The sequence below is a fragment of the Tachysurus vachellii genome, chromosome 15 (genome assembly GCF_030014155.1).
Source record: "Tachysurus vachellii isolate PV-2020 chromosome 15, HZAU_Pvac_v1, whole genome shotgun sequence".
NCBI classification, from domain to species: Eukaryota; Metazoa; Chordata; class Actinopteri; order Siluriformes; family Bagridae; genus Tachysurus; species Tachysurus vachellii.
Window position 1 is genome coordinate 20,611,060 of NC_083474.1, and position 18,089 is coordinate 20,629,148.

The 18,089-nt window shown below is 37.6% G+C and overlaps 2 protein-coding genes across 3 annotated transcripts; both read left to right on the plus strand.

Moving 5' to 3' along the window:
• The first annotated feature begins 1,796 nt into the window (after positions 1-1,796).
• Positions 1,797-10,648, plus strand: LOC132858416 (nitric oxide synthase, inducible-like). Of its 2 annotated transcripts, none has more exons than XM_060888748.1 (26): positions 1,797-1,949; positions 2,222-2,330; positions 2,645-2,746; positions 3,057-3,205; positions 3,604-3,766; positions 3,862-3,953; positions 4,199-4,340; positions 4,465-4,604; positions 4,748-4,922; positions 5,009-5,110; positions 5,218-5,412; positions 5,612-5,697; positions 5,804-5,948; positions 6,064-6,168; positions 6,405-6,454; positions 6,555-6,729; positions 6,818-6,938; positions 7,082-7,160; positions 7,267-7,457; positions 7,656-7,822; positions 7,922-8,132; positions 8,259-8,346; positions 8,894-9,015; positions 9,127-9,275; positions 9,845-10,039; positions 10,157-10,648. In XM_060888748.1, the coding sequence occupies exons 2-26, from the start codon at positions 2,274-2,276 to the stop codon at positions 10,193-10,195; spliced, it is 3,240 nt and encodes a 1,079-aa protein (XP_060744731.1). In that variant the 5' UTR covers positions 1,797-1,949; positions 2,222-2,273; the 3' UTR covers positions 10,196-10,648. The 2 variants fall into 2 exon arrangements, with proteins under 2 accessions (XP_060744731.1, XP_060744732.1); XM_060888749.1 differs by having other exon boundaries at positions 1,868-1,949; positions 2,201-2,330.
• Positions 10,649-12,448: 1,800 nt separating this feature from the next.
• mrps23 (mitochondrial ribosomal protein S23) lies at positions 12,449-16,534 on the plus strand. The gene is made up of 5 exons (XM_060888761.1): positions 12,449-12,607; positions 14,066-14,245; positions 14,375-14,452; positions 14,997-15,129; positions 15,826-16,534. Exons 1-5 carry the CDS (start codon positions 12,561-12,563, stop codon positions 15,973-15,975), a joined length of 588 nt encoding a protein of 195 aa, XP_060744744.1. The 5' UTR covers positions 12,449-12,560; the 3' UTR covers positions 15,976-16,534.
• Positions 16,535-18,089: the final 1,555 nt, after the last annotated feature.

The following is an 18,089-nucleotide window of genomic DNA, read 5'->3' on the forward strand; positions in this document are numbered from 1 at the left end:
TTTTCCAGACCATCACACCTTTATTGTCTTTTGTCTTTTGGTTTCTATTCATCAGCAGTCAAAAAAGTAGATGTTGACCAAACAATACATGAACATGTACAATAAACTCTGAAGAGAATTTGTGAAGATTATAAGTATAAGGAAGTTGATTCATGTGGGCCTGGTTGAATAATGCTTCTTTTTGTATTAGGAGTTTTATTCCAATTTACAGTGTAGTAACCTACAGTATATATATATATATATATATATATATATATATATATATATATATATATATATATATATATATATATATATATATAATACTGTATAATTTATATATATGTATATATATATACGTGTGTGTATATATATATATATATATATATATATATATATATATATATATATATATATATATATATATATATACACACGTATATGATTGATTTCCATTTCTGTTTATTGATAATCCAGTAAATCCAGAAACATATTATTGCCATGTACTATCAATCAGAAGGTTGTGAGTTTAAATCCCAGGTCCATCAAACTGCCACTGCTGGGCCCCTGAGCAAGGCCCTTAACCCTCCATTGCTCAGTTTTATAAAAATGAACTTAAATGTAACCCGCTGTGGATAAGAGCGTATTCTAAATGCCATAAATGTAACAGCATGTCCTGAAGTGTTTTAATTATGTCACAGCAATTTACCAAATTCTATCTTATTAAAACAGAACAACTTGTATTGCTGAGTTTTTTTAATCATCTACGTCAAAGCAGTTTCCTCACCATCCTCCTTTTTTCTGTTCACGTTAACATAAAAAGCGCTTTTCATGTAACTGTAGAACAACAAAATGTAAACCCCATTGCTCTGTAGATGTTTAAAAACTCTTATAAACGCTGACACTTGAGACGCCTTCCATGAATAAATGTAGATTTTTTTTATTTTTTTTATTTATTTTTTTGTTAAACTGTTTTTCCACCCAGTGCAATCTGTTACTGCAGAAACAACAACAAATTAAAAATTGGTGCATTAATACCCACTTGATGTTTGATATGATATTGAAACCACTGTCAGAACTAGTGTTATAGAAAATTGATCAAATAATTGAATTTATTTCTCAGATATATATATAAAACGATAATTCAGTCGATTTAAGGAATACAGTCTTACCTTTGGAAGTTGTTCAACCACAAAATAGTGTGCGGGAGAGAATGAGATGACGAGCACTGATTTTTCACCTTGTGTAGAAATTTCTTGAAAGTCAAGGTGGAATTTGCAGGAAGAATGTACAGTAGATGAGTAATTCACAATGAATTGAACTTTTTATGAACTGTTATAGTCTAATTACTGGAAATATTGTGTAGTTATAGAAAGGGAAAGTTAATTATTGTTGATGCTTTGTTTTCATTAACTTCCTGGTTCCTAGAGTAAGCGTGTACTGTATGTGAGAACAGATTAATATGTTATGTCACGGATCAGTATTTTGCCATGAAATCTGGAAATCTGGGCTGACTTCTTAGTTTTATTTTTAATAATAAAAAAAAAAAATAAATAAATAAATGAAATATTTGTTTATCAAATATAAAAACACAGAAGTCAGAAAAATGCTTTCTTTAAAGGTAAATTCCTTTATTTTCTGTTATTTTACTTGCAGTTATTCTACAGAATGAGGACACATCTATAATTAGAACATGTGTATTTCCCCTCAAGGAAAAAAACAAAGAAATTATATGTGTTGAAAAAAATATACTGATAATGAAGATGATTATCACAAAGTCACGCCCACTTGTTTTAGACACAGTTTGACCTGCCCCAAAATCTGAAGAATGTGAAGCCTATAAAAAGAAAGGATCTTCACTTGATGTGAACGAGGTGAACATTTGCCACAACTTGTGCTACAGCTACAACGACAACTAGAAGAAGAATTGCTGAAGAAAAAAGAAAATCTGCTGCCACACAGATAAAACAGTAAGAAACTCATTTTCTTTTATTTATTTATTTGTTTGTTTATTTGTTTATTTATTTATTTATTTAGTGATTATTATATATATATATATATATATATATATATATATATATATATATATATATATATATATATATATATATATATATATTTTTTTTTTTTTTCATTTTATCTTCTGAACGCTGAATAGGCTTAATATGATGTAAAAGCAGGAATAGTTCATTTGAATTTTATTCTTTTTTACTTAACATAGAACAATTTGTGTCATAAACAGACTGAGTTATCATCACAGTGACGGTTTTGAGCACTTTATATTTGAATAAATCATGGGAAAGATCATTCATGATAACACAAAGGAGCTCCCTGTGGTTCAGACAAATAAGGTGAGTAAAGTCAAAAAAGCTAAAATATGATATATGATATAAAGTATTATAATCAGACACAAGGACATGTAGTAGCTGTAGAGAAGCTGTGGGATTACTGGGAAAAAGAAAGCAATGAATTTATTTTGATGTGTAATTATTTCTATTTCTTTATTCATTTATTTTTATTTATACTTCTTACATTTTAAAATCTGAATTACTTCTTAAATGTTGTTATTTTTATTACTAGTACTAGCATTATTAGTAATTATAGTGGTAGTAGTTGTAGTATTTATTTTTTAACTATAACAGCATGTTTTTTTTCCCCTGTACAGATGAAGGAACACAGAATCAGCCGATGCCCGATGTCAGTACAAATGAAAAACTACCAGAATGGTTCTAGTCACCAAGACACACTGTACCACCGAGCTGTCAAGGTGAATATGTGAATATTGGCCATTGCATATAATCTGTTTCTGTGAAAAAAAAAATTGGGGTGTTTTCATCTGATAAATAATAATATTCTTCAAAAAATACTAGGAATTTCTTTGCATAAAAGATTCATTTTCTGTACAATGTTATATACAGTAATACAATGATAGGTAATTTTATATGGCATGCGTAACACAAACATGTCAAATATCAAAAAAGAAACAACCTATAACATGTTTATTATATGAAAAATGTAGCAGAATTTCTTATTAACGCTATGCTGTCTTGTTTTTTTTGTTTTGTTTGTTTTTTCAGAATCAGATCTGTAAACCCAAAATGTGTGAAGGCTCCATAATGAACCCGAAGCCTTTAATTCGTCCTTCTCATTTTTCCCCACCTTCCGCCAACGAGCTCCTCACACATGCCATCGACTTCATCAACCAATACTACAAATCCTTCAAAATGTAAGCGTACCTCAGTATGTTTTTTTAAGATGAGATAAGATAAGATAAGATGAGATAAGATAAGATAAGATAAGATAAGATAAGATAAGATAAGATAAGATAAGATAAGATAAGTTAGAATGTATTGATCCCACAATATGGAAATTCAAGGTATTAAATATTTACAATAGAAAGAAATGAAAGTTTAATACAAGACAATATCAACAAATTTAACTACGGAATAATAAAAGAAATAGAATTATCTAAAATGCTAAAAATATTACACATTGATATCACTGTAATACAGTGTTATAAGGTCTAACAGCCACTGGTATGACTGACCCTCATTAAGCAACTTTTGTAGGTTACATGAATTAATCTGAGCCAAATTTTAATCTGACGATATTTGTTAAACACAGCCCTAAAATAGATGAACATCTGGCCCGTGTTAATGAGGTGGCCAATGAGATTGATGCCACCGGAACTTATCAGCTCACCCCTGAAGAGCTGGCATACGGAGCCAAACAGGCTTGGAGGAACGCGCCGAGGTGCATCGGCAGGATTCAGTGGTCCAATTTACAGGTTTAATACATGTTTTGTGAATAAACTGCAAAATTATGAAGTAAAATATAAAATGTGTTAGTACAAAATTGAACGTGAGATACTTTTTTCCTCAGGTGTTTGATGCACGTAAATGCAGGACCCCTAAGGAAATGTTCCAGTTCTTGTGCTCTCACATGAAATTTGCCACAAATGGAGGCAATTTAAGGTACACTTTATTTATAATGATTATAATATTCTCTCTCTCTCTCTCTCTCTCTCTCTCTCTCTCTCTCTCTATATATATATATATATATATATATATATATATATATATATATATATATATATATATATATATATATATATAAAACACTAGTCCCAGATGATTCTCTGATTTTGATTCTCTGTTTCATTTCATGCGGTTATATGAAAATTTTATATAAACCTGTGAATTTCTTTCTTTATTAACAGATCAGCCATCACCATCTTTCCTCAAAGAACCGATGGCCAGCATGATTTCCGTGTTTGGAACAGTCAGCTTGTTAAATACGCTGGCTATCAGATGGAAGACGGCCAAATTATCGGAGACCCTGCTAGTGTGGAGTTCACTGAGGTATCCACAGCTCCCACTTTAGTATATTTGGATTCTAGGTTTTCTGAACCATATGCTTTTATTAATAATGCATAACTTACCCAAGCCATGGTTTCTGATATATTTTACCTCTGCTTTCTAACAGATTTGTGTCCAACTTGGATGGACACCAAAGTACGGGGCCTTTGATGTGCTGCCACTGATCTTGCAGGCCAATGGGGAAGATCCTGAACTCTTTGAAATTCCTCCAGAGTTGGTGCTGGAGGTTGAAATGGAGCACCCACAGTAAGTGATTTTGGTGTATACTACTTCATCTTTGGAAAGGATACATATTCCTAGGTTTTAATAGGATAGATAGGTATGAACATATAGTCATTTAGGCTCTAATTGTACAGCCCATGCATTAAAACTGTTGGGGTTTTTTACAGGTATAAGTGGTTCAAAGATCTGAACCTCAGATGGTATGCATTGCCTGCGGTGTCCGGCATGATGCTGGAGGTTGGCGGCCTTGAGTTCACAGCATGCCCCTTCAATGGCTGGTACATGGGCACGGAGATTGGTGTGAGGGATTTCTGTGATACTCATCGCTACAACATTCTGGAGGTAAACCTAGTTCACTTGGTATAAGATGGTCCAGACGTTAAGGTTTGGATACTTTTAAACTATTTTTAACGCCTTACCTTTTACAGAAAGTGGGACGTTTAATGGGGTTGGATACACACAATCTTTCATCACTGTGGAAGGATGAGGCTCTGGTTGCCATCAATGTTGCTGTGATTCACAGTTTCCAGGTACAAAGTTCTTGTATTGACTATTTTGTTCCATGTCTATACAGTAGAAGAAGTTAATATAGTATGTAGTAGGTTTTGTCTGAGTACCTCCTCGTCTTGTGCTGCAGAAAAATAAGGTGACCATCACAGACCACCACTCTGCCGCCGAGTCCTTCATTAAGCACATGGAGACCGAAGTGCGTCTGCGTGGTGGCTGTCCTGCTGACTGGGTATGGCTGGTGCCTCCCATGTCTGGATCTCTGACCCCTGTGTTCCACCAGGAGATGATCAACTACATTCTGTCCCCTTTTTACTACTACCAGGTGCAATTCATTCTGTAACTCTTTACTAGAACAGTGAATACCGTGGTAAAGGCACAGTGCCTGGTGACATAAGTCCAAAATGCCATTATTTATGTTGGGAAAATTAGCTTTACAAGCCAAATTGTAGTTAATATGTCCTTATACAAGTTTCAATACTATACTCTATTAACCATGCTGTTACTATTTCTGTTGTTTGAAGCCTGATCCCTGGTTAACGTACGTCTGGAAAGACGAGACAAAAGGACTAAAGAAACGCCGAAAAATTAGCTTCAGCGCCCTTACAAAGTAAGACAACCTCACTGTGTTACATATTAATGTTCTACAAATTTAAAGACTCTTTTACAATGTTCATATTTTAATTTATCCTTTGCTTAAATTCTGATTTTCTTAGGGCAGTGGTGTTCTCTCAAATACTCATGCAGTCTGCCTTGAAAAAGAGAGTGCCTTGCACCATCCTCTTTGCTACTGAAACTGGAAAATCACAAACCTTTGCCAAAAAGCTCAAGTCAATGCTCAGCAGTGCTTTCAATCCCAGGGTAAGAAAACCATCCACACATACAGTATAATCCACACTTTTCATGCTATGGAGAAACTCTGTGTATGTATTTACTGTATGTATCTGTGACATCATCGATTTCTTTATTGCTACAGCTACTTTGCATGGAGGACTACAATTTTCAGGATCTCAAGAATGAGCGGTTTATGACGGTCATCACCAGTACATTTGGCAATGGAGACCCTCCAGGAAACGGCGAGGTATGTCATATCATGGAAGTGTATGTACTGTATGTATGTATGTATGTACAGTACTGTAGTTGTTCAATGATGTTGCATTAAAAGCAGTTTGAAAAAGTTCCTTCCTGCAAATCTATTGAAGGAATGATATGTTAACTCTTTCTATATACTGTAATGCAACAGGAAAAGAATCAAATGGTAATAAAAAGAACAAACTAGATGTATAAATCTTAACACCATGTTTTCTTCTTTCTCAGAGTTTCAAGAAGCAGCTCATGAACTTGAATAGGCTGCAAAACAACATGAGGTGAGTCTCGAGTATATCTGGTTACGATAACGACTAACAACTTCAAAATTGATGAACAAGAGGTTTAAGTAATGTTTTTTTTTTCTTTACAATTGCACAGGTACTGCGTTTTTGGCCTTGGCTCTCGCATGTATCCGCAGTTTTGTGCTTTTGCCCATACTGTGGACAACAAGTTTTCCGAACTGGGAGCCAAACGAGTGGCTTCCATAGGAGAGGGAGATGAGCTCAATGGACAGGAAGAGGCTTTCTCTGCCTGGGCTTGCAACATGTTTAAGGTTGGTGGGACACTGTCTACCTCTAATGGCAAGTAAGCATAACAACATTTTGTTTTGTTTTTTCTAAAGACTGTATTTCATTCTATAGGCTGCATGTGAGGAATTTGGTGTTAAGGGCAAAATTTCAGGGTCTGAACATCTAACAGAGACCTGGGATGCTCAGAGATACCGAGTTCAACCTGACAGCAGCACCCTAGACCGCATTTCAGGTACCCTGTCTAACAGAAATGCATCTCACCTTACATATCATTGGTGATGAGATATTATATCAATATAATACATATTATTAGTTACTTGTTTTTTTACTGAAAAGTATATAGAGATGAACAGCGCACGTGTTTTTTCTTTACAGCTTTGTCGGCGCTCAACTCTAAAACTGTGTTTCCCATGAAGCTGAAGAAGAGGAAGAATCTCCAGAGTGCCGAGTCAAGGTCTGCTCTTAATCCACTTTACAGTCTTCACATCTTGCCTTGTTTAGGAATCGTAACAGATCGTTTTTTCACTGTTTTTCACCATCGTTCCTTCGTTTGTTTTCAGCCGCTCTACTTTACTGGTGGAACTGGAGGTGGACAATGGGAAAGATGTCTTAAATTATGTTGCTGGAGACCATGTGGGCGTGTTCCCAGAAAATTCAAATGAGCTGGTGATGGGCATTCTGAAGCACCTCCCCAATTTCCCTCCCACCAATCAAACTATCCAACTTGAGTACCTGCCGGAGTCTGGCCCTGGTAAAAAATACTACTATCAAATATCAGGAAAAAAATCAAAAGGCACAGCAACTTAAAAACTAGTAGACTTTGTATCTATGATAGTTTGTTTGGCAGAATTAACAGTCCAAGTGCCTAAAATAACTAATAATTTTAGAATTAAGTGTTTTAGAGAGCTGCATAGTACTCAAAGACGTTTTTCAATGTGGCGTCCTGTAGGAGGCGAAGGATGGCAGACAGATTCTCGTCTCCCAGCATGCTCTGTAACCCAGGCTCTTACATACCTCCTGGATATCACCACACCACCTTCTCAAAGCTTCCTACGCAAGCTCTCACAATTGACCGAATCAAATGATGACCGACAGCGCCTTCAAGAACTGGCATCGGTATAATAAGTTCTTAGTTAATAAACAGCTTCTTTACCTTAGCGCGTAATTCAATAGTTGCATACGTTATAAAACTTATTTTACAACACATTTCTACAGGACTTCAAGTGTTACACAGAATGGAAAGAATTCCGCAAGCCCAACTTCCTGGAGGTTCTGGAGGAGTTTCCTTCACTGGAGCTCTCGGCAGCCTTCCTCCTCAGCCAATTACCCTTGCTGAAGCCCCGTCTCTACTCTGTCAGCTCCTCCCCTGATCTCTACCCTCATGAGCTTCACCTCACTGTATCTGTAGTCAACTACCGCACCCAAGGTAAAGGACAACGTGTAATATTAATCTTTATGTGCAACATAAGTAGAACAATGCTATTGAATATGAACCTCATTCTAAAAAAACTTTGTATTTTAACATCCTATATTGGTTCTTCTTTCTCACCAGGGGGAAAGGGTCCACTTCATCATGGTGTATGCAGCACATGGTTCAACACCCTCAAAGAAGGACAGACAGTTCCCTGCTTTGTTCATGGGTATGTACCCAAATGCTTTCACAGATCACACCATCAAATAATATCAAGCCATCAAATATAAAAAGGGGGAGAACTTGGGTTTGAGTTCTGTACAGCTTCTGTTTAAATAATCTTGGGTAGGTGGGGTTAAAGAGTGTCAGCGGAGGAGACACTAGTAAGAAGGAAGATCTGTAAACAAGGTTTTTCTCCTGGTTTTTAGATATTAAATTAATTTACTGTACACTATATACCTGATCCTGTATCACCAACACCCTGAACATTTCACATTTACATTTAAGCTATCAGGCAGACCTCCTTATCCAGTGCGATTTACTGTACATATTATCTCGTTTTTTAATACATCTGAGCAATTGAGGGTTAAGAGCCTTGCTCAGGGGCCTAGCAGTGGAACCTTGGTGGCTCAACACCTTATTAACTAAAAGTTAGAAGGAAATAGGAGATCACCAAAATTGCAAAAACCAGGATAGAGAAATGATATGCAGTTAGGATCTTTAGATACCAGTTGTGGCTTCTTGTCATATCCTGATGATTATGATTATGATTTCAGAGCTGGCGGATTCCACCTTCCTCCAGATCCCACCACTCCAACTATCCTAATCGGAGCTGGAAGTGGCATCGCTCCATTCCGCAGCTTCTGGCAGCAACGCGATCATGACATGAAAAAGACAGGTACTTTCAGATCCAATTTTGGACAGCCAATCTGCAATGTTACACATATATAAAATCGGGAGGTTTTTAGTGATTTTGAACAATACAGTAATTGTTAAACTCTTATTGCAGTATTGCAGGAGAGCTCTATGATGCTGGTGTTTGGATGTCATAGTTCAGATGCAGATCATCTTTATAAAGAGGAAACATTTCACATGAAAAAAAATGGCACTCTGAAGAGCATCACTCCAGCGTACTCTCGCCAAGCTGGTTACCCCAAGGTATGTCACTTTCAGTTGCAAATATAAACTTTTGAATCTTTCAACAAAGGTGCTCACATTTTTACCTAGAAGAAACCTAGTAGAAGTCTGGGGCAAAAGTCTGGGGTGATGCTACTTAATGATTGGCAGCTTCTTTGTTTAATTTTGAAAGAAGTGCTAGTAAGGATCGTCAGTGACTCAAACAGTTAAGACTCTGGGATGCTGTATAATCTAAAGGTCTGTTGGGTCCTTGAGAAAGGCTCTTAACCCTCTCTAGTCCAGGGGGCTGTATCATGGCTGACCCTAACTTCCTAAGCTGGGATGTATGAAAAATAGTATTTCGCTGAGCTGCAATATATATCTGATAAAAATAAAGGCTTCTTCTTCTGTCAGGCCTGAAAACTCATAAAAGCATTTCCAAGTCTCTTTAATATTGCTGTAGCAAGGTAATAGCTAAAGCAAAGATGTTGGGACCTTAAATATAATAGATGCTGTGTTATCTTGTGTATAGTCAGCTAACTGTGATACTTTTGAGGCATTTGATCTCCATTGAAGCACAGTTGCCAAAGCCTTCCCTCTTTTCTGCCTAGGTGTATGTTCAAGACGTCCTGAAGAAGCAGCTTAGTGAAGAGATTTGGGAAGCCTTGATCCAGAAGTCTGGACACGTGTATGTGTGTGGAAGCATGAAAATGGCCCAGAATGTAGCACATGCTATACAAGAGATCTTGGTTAACCGTTTGGGTATAACACTCACCCGGGCTGGAGACTTTCTGGACCAACTGAAGGTAAGCTCTCATTATATCATGGCAGATTGTAGATCCATGAGTTCCTTAACATCTGTTATTCTTTTACCAAAATTATATAATTTGCTTGTAAATGTAATGATGATGCTTTTATTTTAGGCTGATAAGAGGTACCATGAGGATATCTTTGGAGCCTAGGTCTGGAACAAGCAGCACAGGAAGAGCTGTGTTTAAATTAAAGGAATATGTTTATGTTTATCATCATGAGTTGCTTTAGCATCAGAGATCCAAAAGTCACAGGTTGAGATCTGACAAGCAGTAATACATATTGTATGTGTGTAAAATATAATCGTTTTATTTCTACCAGTCTATGGAATTATTATGGAAATATTTCTATGCTTATATAATAATGGATTTCTCAATACAATCATTCTGTCATTTTTTTCTATCTTTTGTACATTAATAAGATATAAATTATAACCTTTAGGATTGATTGGTGATGCTGAACTCATGACTTTCACGATGTATACATTTTGTAAATGTGTCTTTGGTAATATTACAATTGAAATATCTTTTATTTTTATTTTCAACTGATTATTCAGCCAATGTGTATGAATGAAATTGTACAATAAAATGAATTAACTGGAAGAACTTTGTGTGCCTTATTTTTCAAGATGGATACAATTGAATTCATTCGTAACTCACTTAATATTTGTTGGAAGTTGGAGAAGCTATTAAGAGACGCATTGATTACGTTGTCAAGCTTAAAATCACCTTTATTCCAAATACAAACACCAATTTAATACAAATTGTTTTTCAATCCAGCAACCCAAACAATCCAAGACTAGCATTTCATTTAGAACATATATAATGGCACCCATTTGGGTCTTTTGTCACGCTCTACCACCACACACTGTATTTCTCACGCAGAAAAACTTTTTGACTGTTTATCATATATTTAATATGCCTCAGCGCCCAAAATGTATCTGTCCGCACCGCTGTCTCTATGGAACCGTGCAGGAATCAAGCGCGTCTCCCCTGGAGTTCTTAATCGAGCCTGACACTTATCAGCCAATCAAAAATAAGATGCTACACAATAGCCAATCAGAAAATAGCACTATTGTATATGGGTAAGATTTAACGCAACAACCAATAAAAAAAGCAGATCCTGGAATTGTTCACCATCATCCTCGTTCACCCACAGAGAAAACCACTGGAGCTGCAAGCATCACTTTGAGCACAGAGTAAGTCATGATCTCCTGTTGTAATGTTACAACAAATTCACAACTTGTTTGACACAAACAATGACATTTTGACTGCTGTTAGAGATGTTTCCCAGATAATCAGCATGACTTTTTCATGAGTGTCTGTAACTTAGCCAACAGTTTTACAGCCTGTTCACTGACAACACCTGCTCAGAACAAGTAGTCTAGGCCAGTGGTTCTCAAACTGGGGGCCCTGAGATGGTGCCAGAAAACATCTGAGTAATAGAGGCCACTGGTTCCTTTTTTCAAAGGTGACTGGATTGAACTAATTTGGGAGTCTATCAAAGATCGCAGCCTTGGTTCCACATTCTAATGCTGATTCCCAGAGGATTTTTTCGATGGTTGGTTTGAACAAAACCTCAACACGAAACCTCTGGACGGGACATTGTCCTCAATCGTGACCCTAAAAATGTCTGGGCTTGAGCCGAACTGTTTTAAATGGGAGCAACATTACAAATGATAAAGGAGTCCAAAAAGGCAACAAACACTTACAATAAACACCACAAGTCATAATCTCTCTCTCTCTCTCTCTCTCTCTCTCTCTCTCTCTCTCACACACACACACACACACACACACACACACACACACACACACACACACACACACACTTTGTTTTCAGTTTTTTCTTTTATGGAGTTTTGTGTGTGTGGCTACATTTAAATAGCTGCATCTTGATAGGGTTAGTGATTGACTGATGATTAGCATTTATCACATGAGAATGAAATACATTTAAAAATCTGACAGAAATGTTTAATTCATTTTGGCTTAGAAAAAAAAATCTACTAAAAGTGATAAATGTTGATATCCATCTTAATTTTAAATGTAGTATGTGCATTTAATAAGAGCAGTGGTTACTTGACTTGTTTTAAAAAATAATATATAAATGCTGTATTGAACAATTATGTTTTTCAGACATGCGTTATAAAAATACATATACTTTATGTCCTTAAAGAAATGCCGTACTTTCGTCTCAGGAAGTCGTGTGCCATGCAGCTAGTGTGGTGTGTGTGTTCTGTAATCCCTACCCGTATTCAAAAAAATACCGCCTCCCGGTTTGTGATTGGTTGTCTTTTCCTAACACAAGGACAAATCCTTCGAATTGCGTGTGAGTATAAATGAATGACCAATCACAACTCAGAGTGTGGTAGAGTACAAGCCAATCCTTATGAAGGGGGCGGAGATTTATGAATACGGGTAGGAAGTGTTAACCTCCGGTGAGCTGAAGAGACATGGGTTTCGAATGACCCTTGTTATTTTATTCAAGTTTCTATAGATATATTGTTTTTCCCCCGATTGCATGATGGCTGGAAGTCGACTTGAGAAGGTCGGAACTGTTTTTAGCCGGTATGTACAGTATGTGGGTTAAAAACAATGTATATTCATGACAATGTAAATATTATGATAGAGTTATATTAATGTATATTTGCATGTTTTTAGAGTTTGTTAGAAACAACAACAACTCCCATAAAACATGCCTTTACAGTAGGTGGATTGGCAGATTGAAAATCCATATGGATTGCTAAATAAATAAATAAATAAATAAATAAATAAAATGGGGATCCTTCATCACCTTGGAAACATTGTCCAGAGTGTGAAGCATGGTGGTGTTGGCATCAGAGACTAGAGATGCTTTTTATCAGCATTTACATTTACCCTTAACTGGTGTGACTTTATATTATTTATATTATTTATTATATTATTTATACAACTGGGTAATTGAGGTTTAAAAGCCCTGCTCAAGGCGGTTTGATGGTCATGGGATTCAAACTCACAACCTTCCGGTCATTATTCTAACACCTTCCTTCGGGTTACGGAATGCAAAACTGGTCAACATCAGAGTTAAATACGGGGCCGTGTGCGTAGAAAACCTGTTCAAGTCAAGTCAAGAAGCTTTTATTGTCATTTCAAACATATATAGCTGTTGCAGTACACAGTGACCTGAGACAACGTTTCTCCAGGACCAGGGTGCTACATAAAACAAAGACAGAGCTAAGGGCTTAAAGTGAACGTGACGTGACATACGGCTAAATACGGTGACCCATACTCCGAATTCGTTCTCTGCATTTAACCCATCCAAAGTGCACACACACACAGCAGTGAACACACACACACCGTGAACACACACCCGGAGCAGTGGGCAGCCATTTATGCTGCGGCGCCCGGGGAGCAGTTGGGGGGTTCGGTGCCTTGCTCAAGGGCACCTCAGTCGTGGTCGGGCCAGAGACTCGAACCCACAACCTTAGGGTTAGGAGTCAAACTCTCTAACCATTAGGCCACGACTTCCCCCCTTTAGGCCACGACTTAGTAAGTTAGTCCTAGACACATAAAGTGCATCTGTACAACCTGGTGTAAACAGTGCAGGACAAAATACAGTGCAAACAAACAATACAAAACACTACAAGCCATTACACAAAAGATGATAAAGAAAAACAGCACTGAGAAGTTTAAATACTGTTTGTCCAATCAATATTGCATGTGCAGAAATACTGGAATGAACCCTAGTATTATAGCAGCAGTTACATGGGGTATTGTAAAGGATTGTGCAAAGCTGGTATATAGCAAATGTACATGGGTTCAAAACCAAGAGCCAGAAAGTGTTAGAATGACCCTGTCAAATGTCAGACTGTAATTTGATTAAAGATTCTGTGTCAAGATTACAAGAGTTCATTTCCTTTTCAGTTCCAGTTAAACTACAGAAGTTCATCGAGGGTGAATACCAAGGCACCGCAAATTTGCAGGGTGTCCGATTTAAATGTTTACTCTATCCTCAATGTTTTTTCTTCTTTTCTGTCACTTGTCAAGGGTAAGAGATCTCATGCGTGCTGGAGTCATCAAAGAGTCTCAGAAACCTGTTTGGTTTGATGTTTACTCTGCGTTTCCTCCGAAGAGAGAACCCGTTTACGTGAAACCAGCACGATTTTTGCGTCCGAAAACCGAGGAGAATGTGCCTGAAATCTTTTACAAGGAAGATCAAATACGAGCGTAACGTCTTAAATGTCTTAAATTTCTGTTTGGCTTTTGTGGATGGACCGTGTCATAATATAATTTATTATAATGATAATAAAATTTAAATAAATAATAAATAACACTGTGCTCTTTTTATCACTATAGGAAATTCTATGAGTTGTACGGAAATGGACCTAAAGCGTTTGACCTCACAAAAACCAGCTTTGTATCCACCTGCCAGAGGTATGATGATTTTCTTTTTAAAAATAATTTATAGGATAAAACGATAGATTTCCATGTCTTTTAGATATTTGAAATGATGTAAAGAAAGCAAAGTAATGCAAGTAATGGCATCGTTTTATGTGCGTCTGCTACGTAAATGCTACAACACATCCATGAAACTCATGAAACACCCAACAAGTACACCTGAAACCTCTTTTAACTATTATTGGGGAAAAGTCTACATTGTAGTCTATATTATAAGTATTTGGCTTTAAACAAGGTCAGAATAAAATGCACGAATAAAATCGTTCACATGACAATTTTCAGAATCCCCATTATTGTAAAGTCCTGTGGATTTTACATGAACAGGAAATTTGCTTTGGTGTATTGGTACATAGTAATATTACGTAAGGGAGCATAAATGTAAATAAATGTTTGCGTCGTCCAGGTAAAGATGATGGAAAGAGCAAGAAAATAGAACTGTATTTGTAGTCTGGTTGTCCATTTCGACCAGAAGTGTGTCAGCGTGTAAGTGTGTGTATGCACTGTGTGTGTGATTACTCAGGTTTGTGGAGAAGTACAGTGAACTGGAGAGCAGGGGAGATGTTGATGTGAAGCCAGAGATGCTGCTCGACGCAACGGCAAAGGCTCTTCTTGCCGACGGTGTAGTGCTGAGGAGGAGAGGAGGCGGAGCTTCTGTGAGTCGCTGTTATGAGTCGCCAATAAGAATTCCACACGTAGCCATCGTGTGAATTGTAACGTAGTTGGTAAAGAATTAAACACATAAATAATCAATGATGAGTTGGAGTTCTAAAGCTGAGCTACTGTTAGCATCCCAGAGGTAATTATTTTCCTCTAATAGTAGTACAGAAGAAAACACAGCGCTGCATGTGCTAATGATTTAAACTGTCTGATTTATTCTAGAATTAAACGTCACACTTTTTATCCAGTTATAGTTACATTTAGCATTGTGGAATGTCCACGAAACAAGATAGCTCCTGTTCTAGGCATAGAAGCCTTTATTGTCTCCACATGTACATTATGAGCACAGTGTTATTTGTGTAGTAACAGCGTTTAGCTCAGGAGTTATTGACTCAGGAAACTCCAATCTGTGAATATGTGACCAACTTCCTGCTCCTTCAGTTCTCTCCAGCGCTGGAAAGCTGATCCTATATTAGGATCAGATTTCCTATATATATATATATATATATATATAAAACACGTCCTACTTCTTTTGAGTCTGTTTTCACCACCGTCACCTCTGGCTTGCTCATCTGAGTATAAATATAAATGCTGTTCTTCCTTTTTTATATTCCTTTAACAAAGCTGGATACAAATCAAACAGAATATAATCCAATTGCATTGTATGATCATTTCTGTGTTACGATCACCAGGTGGCAGCAGAGACACACAATCCTGTTCTGTCCATGAAGTTAACCGACATGTTGGCTGAACAACAAAAAGACACAACTTCTGTCACACACACTCCGGAGGAGCACACACACACACACACCGCTCCCACTGACTCTTCAAACACCTTATAGCGTAAAAAAATAGAAAAATTCATGTTCATTCTGAATAGAAAGCTGTGCAACGAATATAAAATAAATATGAAGCTTGCAGAGAACCAAGGACGAGTTCAATATTAGTTCAAAATTGCTAATATACTGTTTCTACTGGCTAAGTGTGTGTGTGTGTGTGTGTGTAGACACCAGACCATCACACACACACGTATGCATTTATTTCAAAGAGTTGACATAAAGTTTGAAGCACGTAATTGTATATAATGTCTTTTAATGCTGTAACATCACAGTGCTGTTGTACATGGTGTATGAAGACACAGCGTGTTCATGTAGTCCGACATAGAACCCTAACCTTTACTCCACTGAACACCTTTAGGATGAATAAGAAGCACAGAGTGCATGAAATCTCATAGAAAGCCTTTCCAGAATAACGGATGTTACTATAACAGCAAAGGAGGATAAATCCTAGTATTTATTTTCAACAAACACAAGGTTCAGGTGTCCACAAATGTTTCCCATTATAATCTTTGATGTTCTGTTAATGAATGGTCAAATAAAGAGTGTTCAATATCATTTAAAATGTCCTTGTCTTGATGTGAACGCAAGTTTTATACTTGCTGTAAGTTGGTCCCAAAGCTTTGTTCCTCTATAAGTCTCAGCAATATTCAGCACTAAGTATTTGTTTCATTCATTCATTTTCTACCGCTTATCCGAACTACCTCGGGTCACGGGGAGCCTGTGCCTATCTCAGGCGTCATCGGGCATCAAGGCAGGATACACCCTGGACGGAGTGCCAACCCATCACAGGTCACACACACACTCTCATTCACTCACGCAATCACACACTACGGACAATTTTCCAGAGATGCCAATCAACCTACCATGCATGTCTTTGGACCGGGGGAGGAAACCGGAGTACCCGGAGGAAACCCCCGAGGCACGGGGAGAACATGCAAACTCCACACACACAAGGTGGAGGTGGGAATCGAACCCCCAACCCTGGAGGTGTGAGGTGAATGTGCTAACCACTAAGCCACCGTGGCCCCCATTACGGTACATATACAGTGGAATACTTTTGTTCACATGTCCCAAGTGAGGAGGTTAGGGTCAGAGTGCAGGGGCAGCTGTGATGCAGCACCTCTGGAGCAGAGAGAGTTAAGAGCCTTGCTCAATTGCCCAACAGTGACAGCTTGGCATTGCTGTGGTTTGAAACCCGACCTTGTGATCAACAACCCAGAGACTTAACCACTCGAGCTACCATGGGACCGGATGCAGAAAAAGAGAACCAAATTAGAACTCTTTAAATCCTGCTCTATGGACACTTGTACACTTGCCAGACAGCCAATCATGAGACAGCACCACAATGCATACTGTAAAATCAACTGAAGAAACTGATAATCTGGAATTTTCATTCACAACAGTCTATAAAGTTTACACAGGATGGTGTAAAAAAAAACCCAAAACATCCTGTGTGCAGAAGGTCTGTAGGTTGAAACCTATTGATGAGAGAGTTCAGAGGAGAATAAGCAGGCCTGTCTGAGTTTTACAGGAAGTCTATACAGTAGGTGCACTTTGCAACCATAGTGAGCACAAAAGCATCTTCAGACAGATATGTTACACTAAGTTACAATACGTTATACTAGCAGAAGACACAACAGGTTTCACTTGTGTCACTGAAGAACAAGGATTTGAGGTTTGCACAACTGGCCAGTTGAAGATTGAAAAAAATAATCAGGTATTTTTTTTCCTCCTTATCTTGAACAGTCCAGTTATGATGAACCTGTCTGAAAAGATAACTGCATAAATAAGCAGGTGTCCATATACACACACACACACACTCACTGCGCATGTTAATACAAATATTAACATGCGCAGTGAGTGTGTGTGTGTGTGTATATATATATATAATATAATTATAGTTTATGGTTTAGGGGGCACGGTGGCTTAGTGGTTAGCACGTTCGCCTCACACCTCCAGGGTTGGGGGTTTGATTCCCGCCTCCACCTTGTGTGTGTGGAGTTTGCATGTTCTCCCCGTGCCTCGTGGGTTTCCTCCAGGTACTCCTGTTTCCTCCCCCAGTCCAAAGACATGCATGGTAGGTTGATTGGCATCTCTGGAAAATTGTCCGTAGTGTG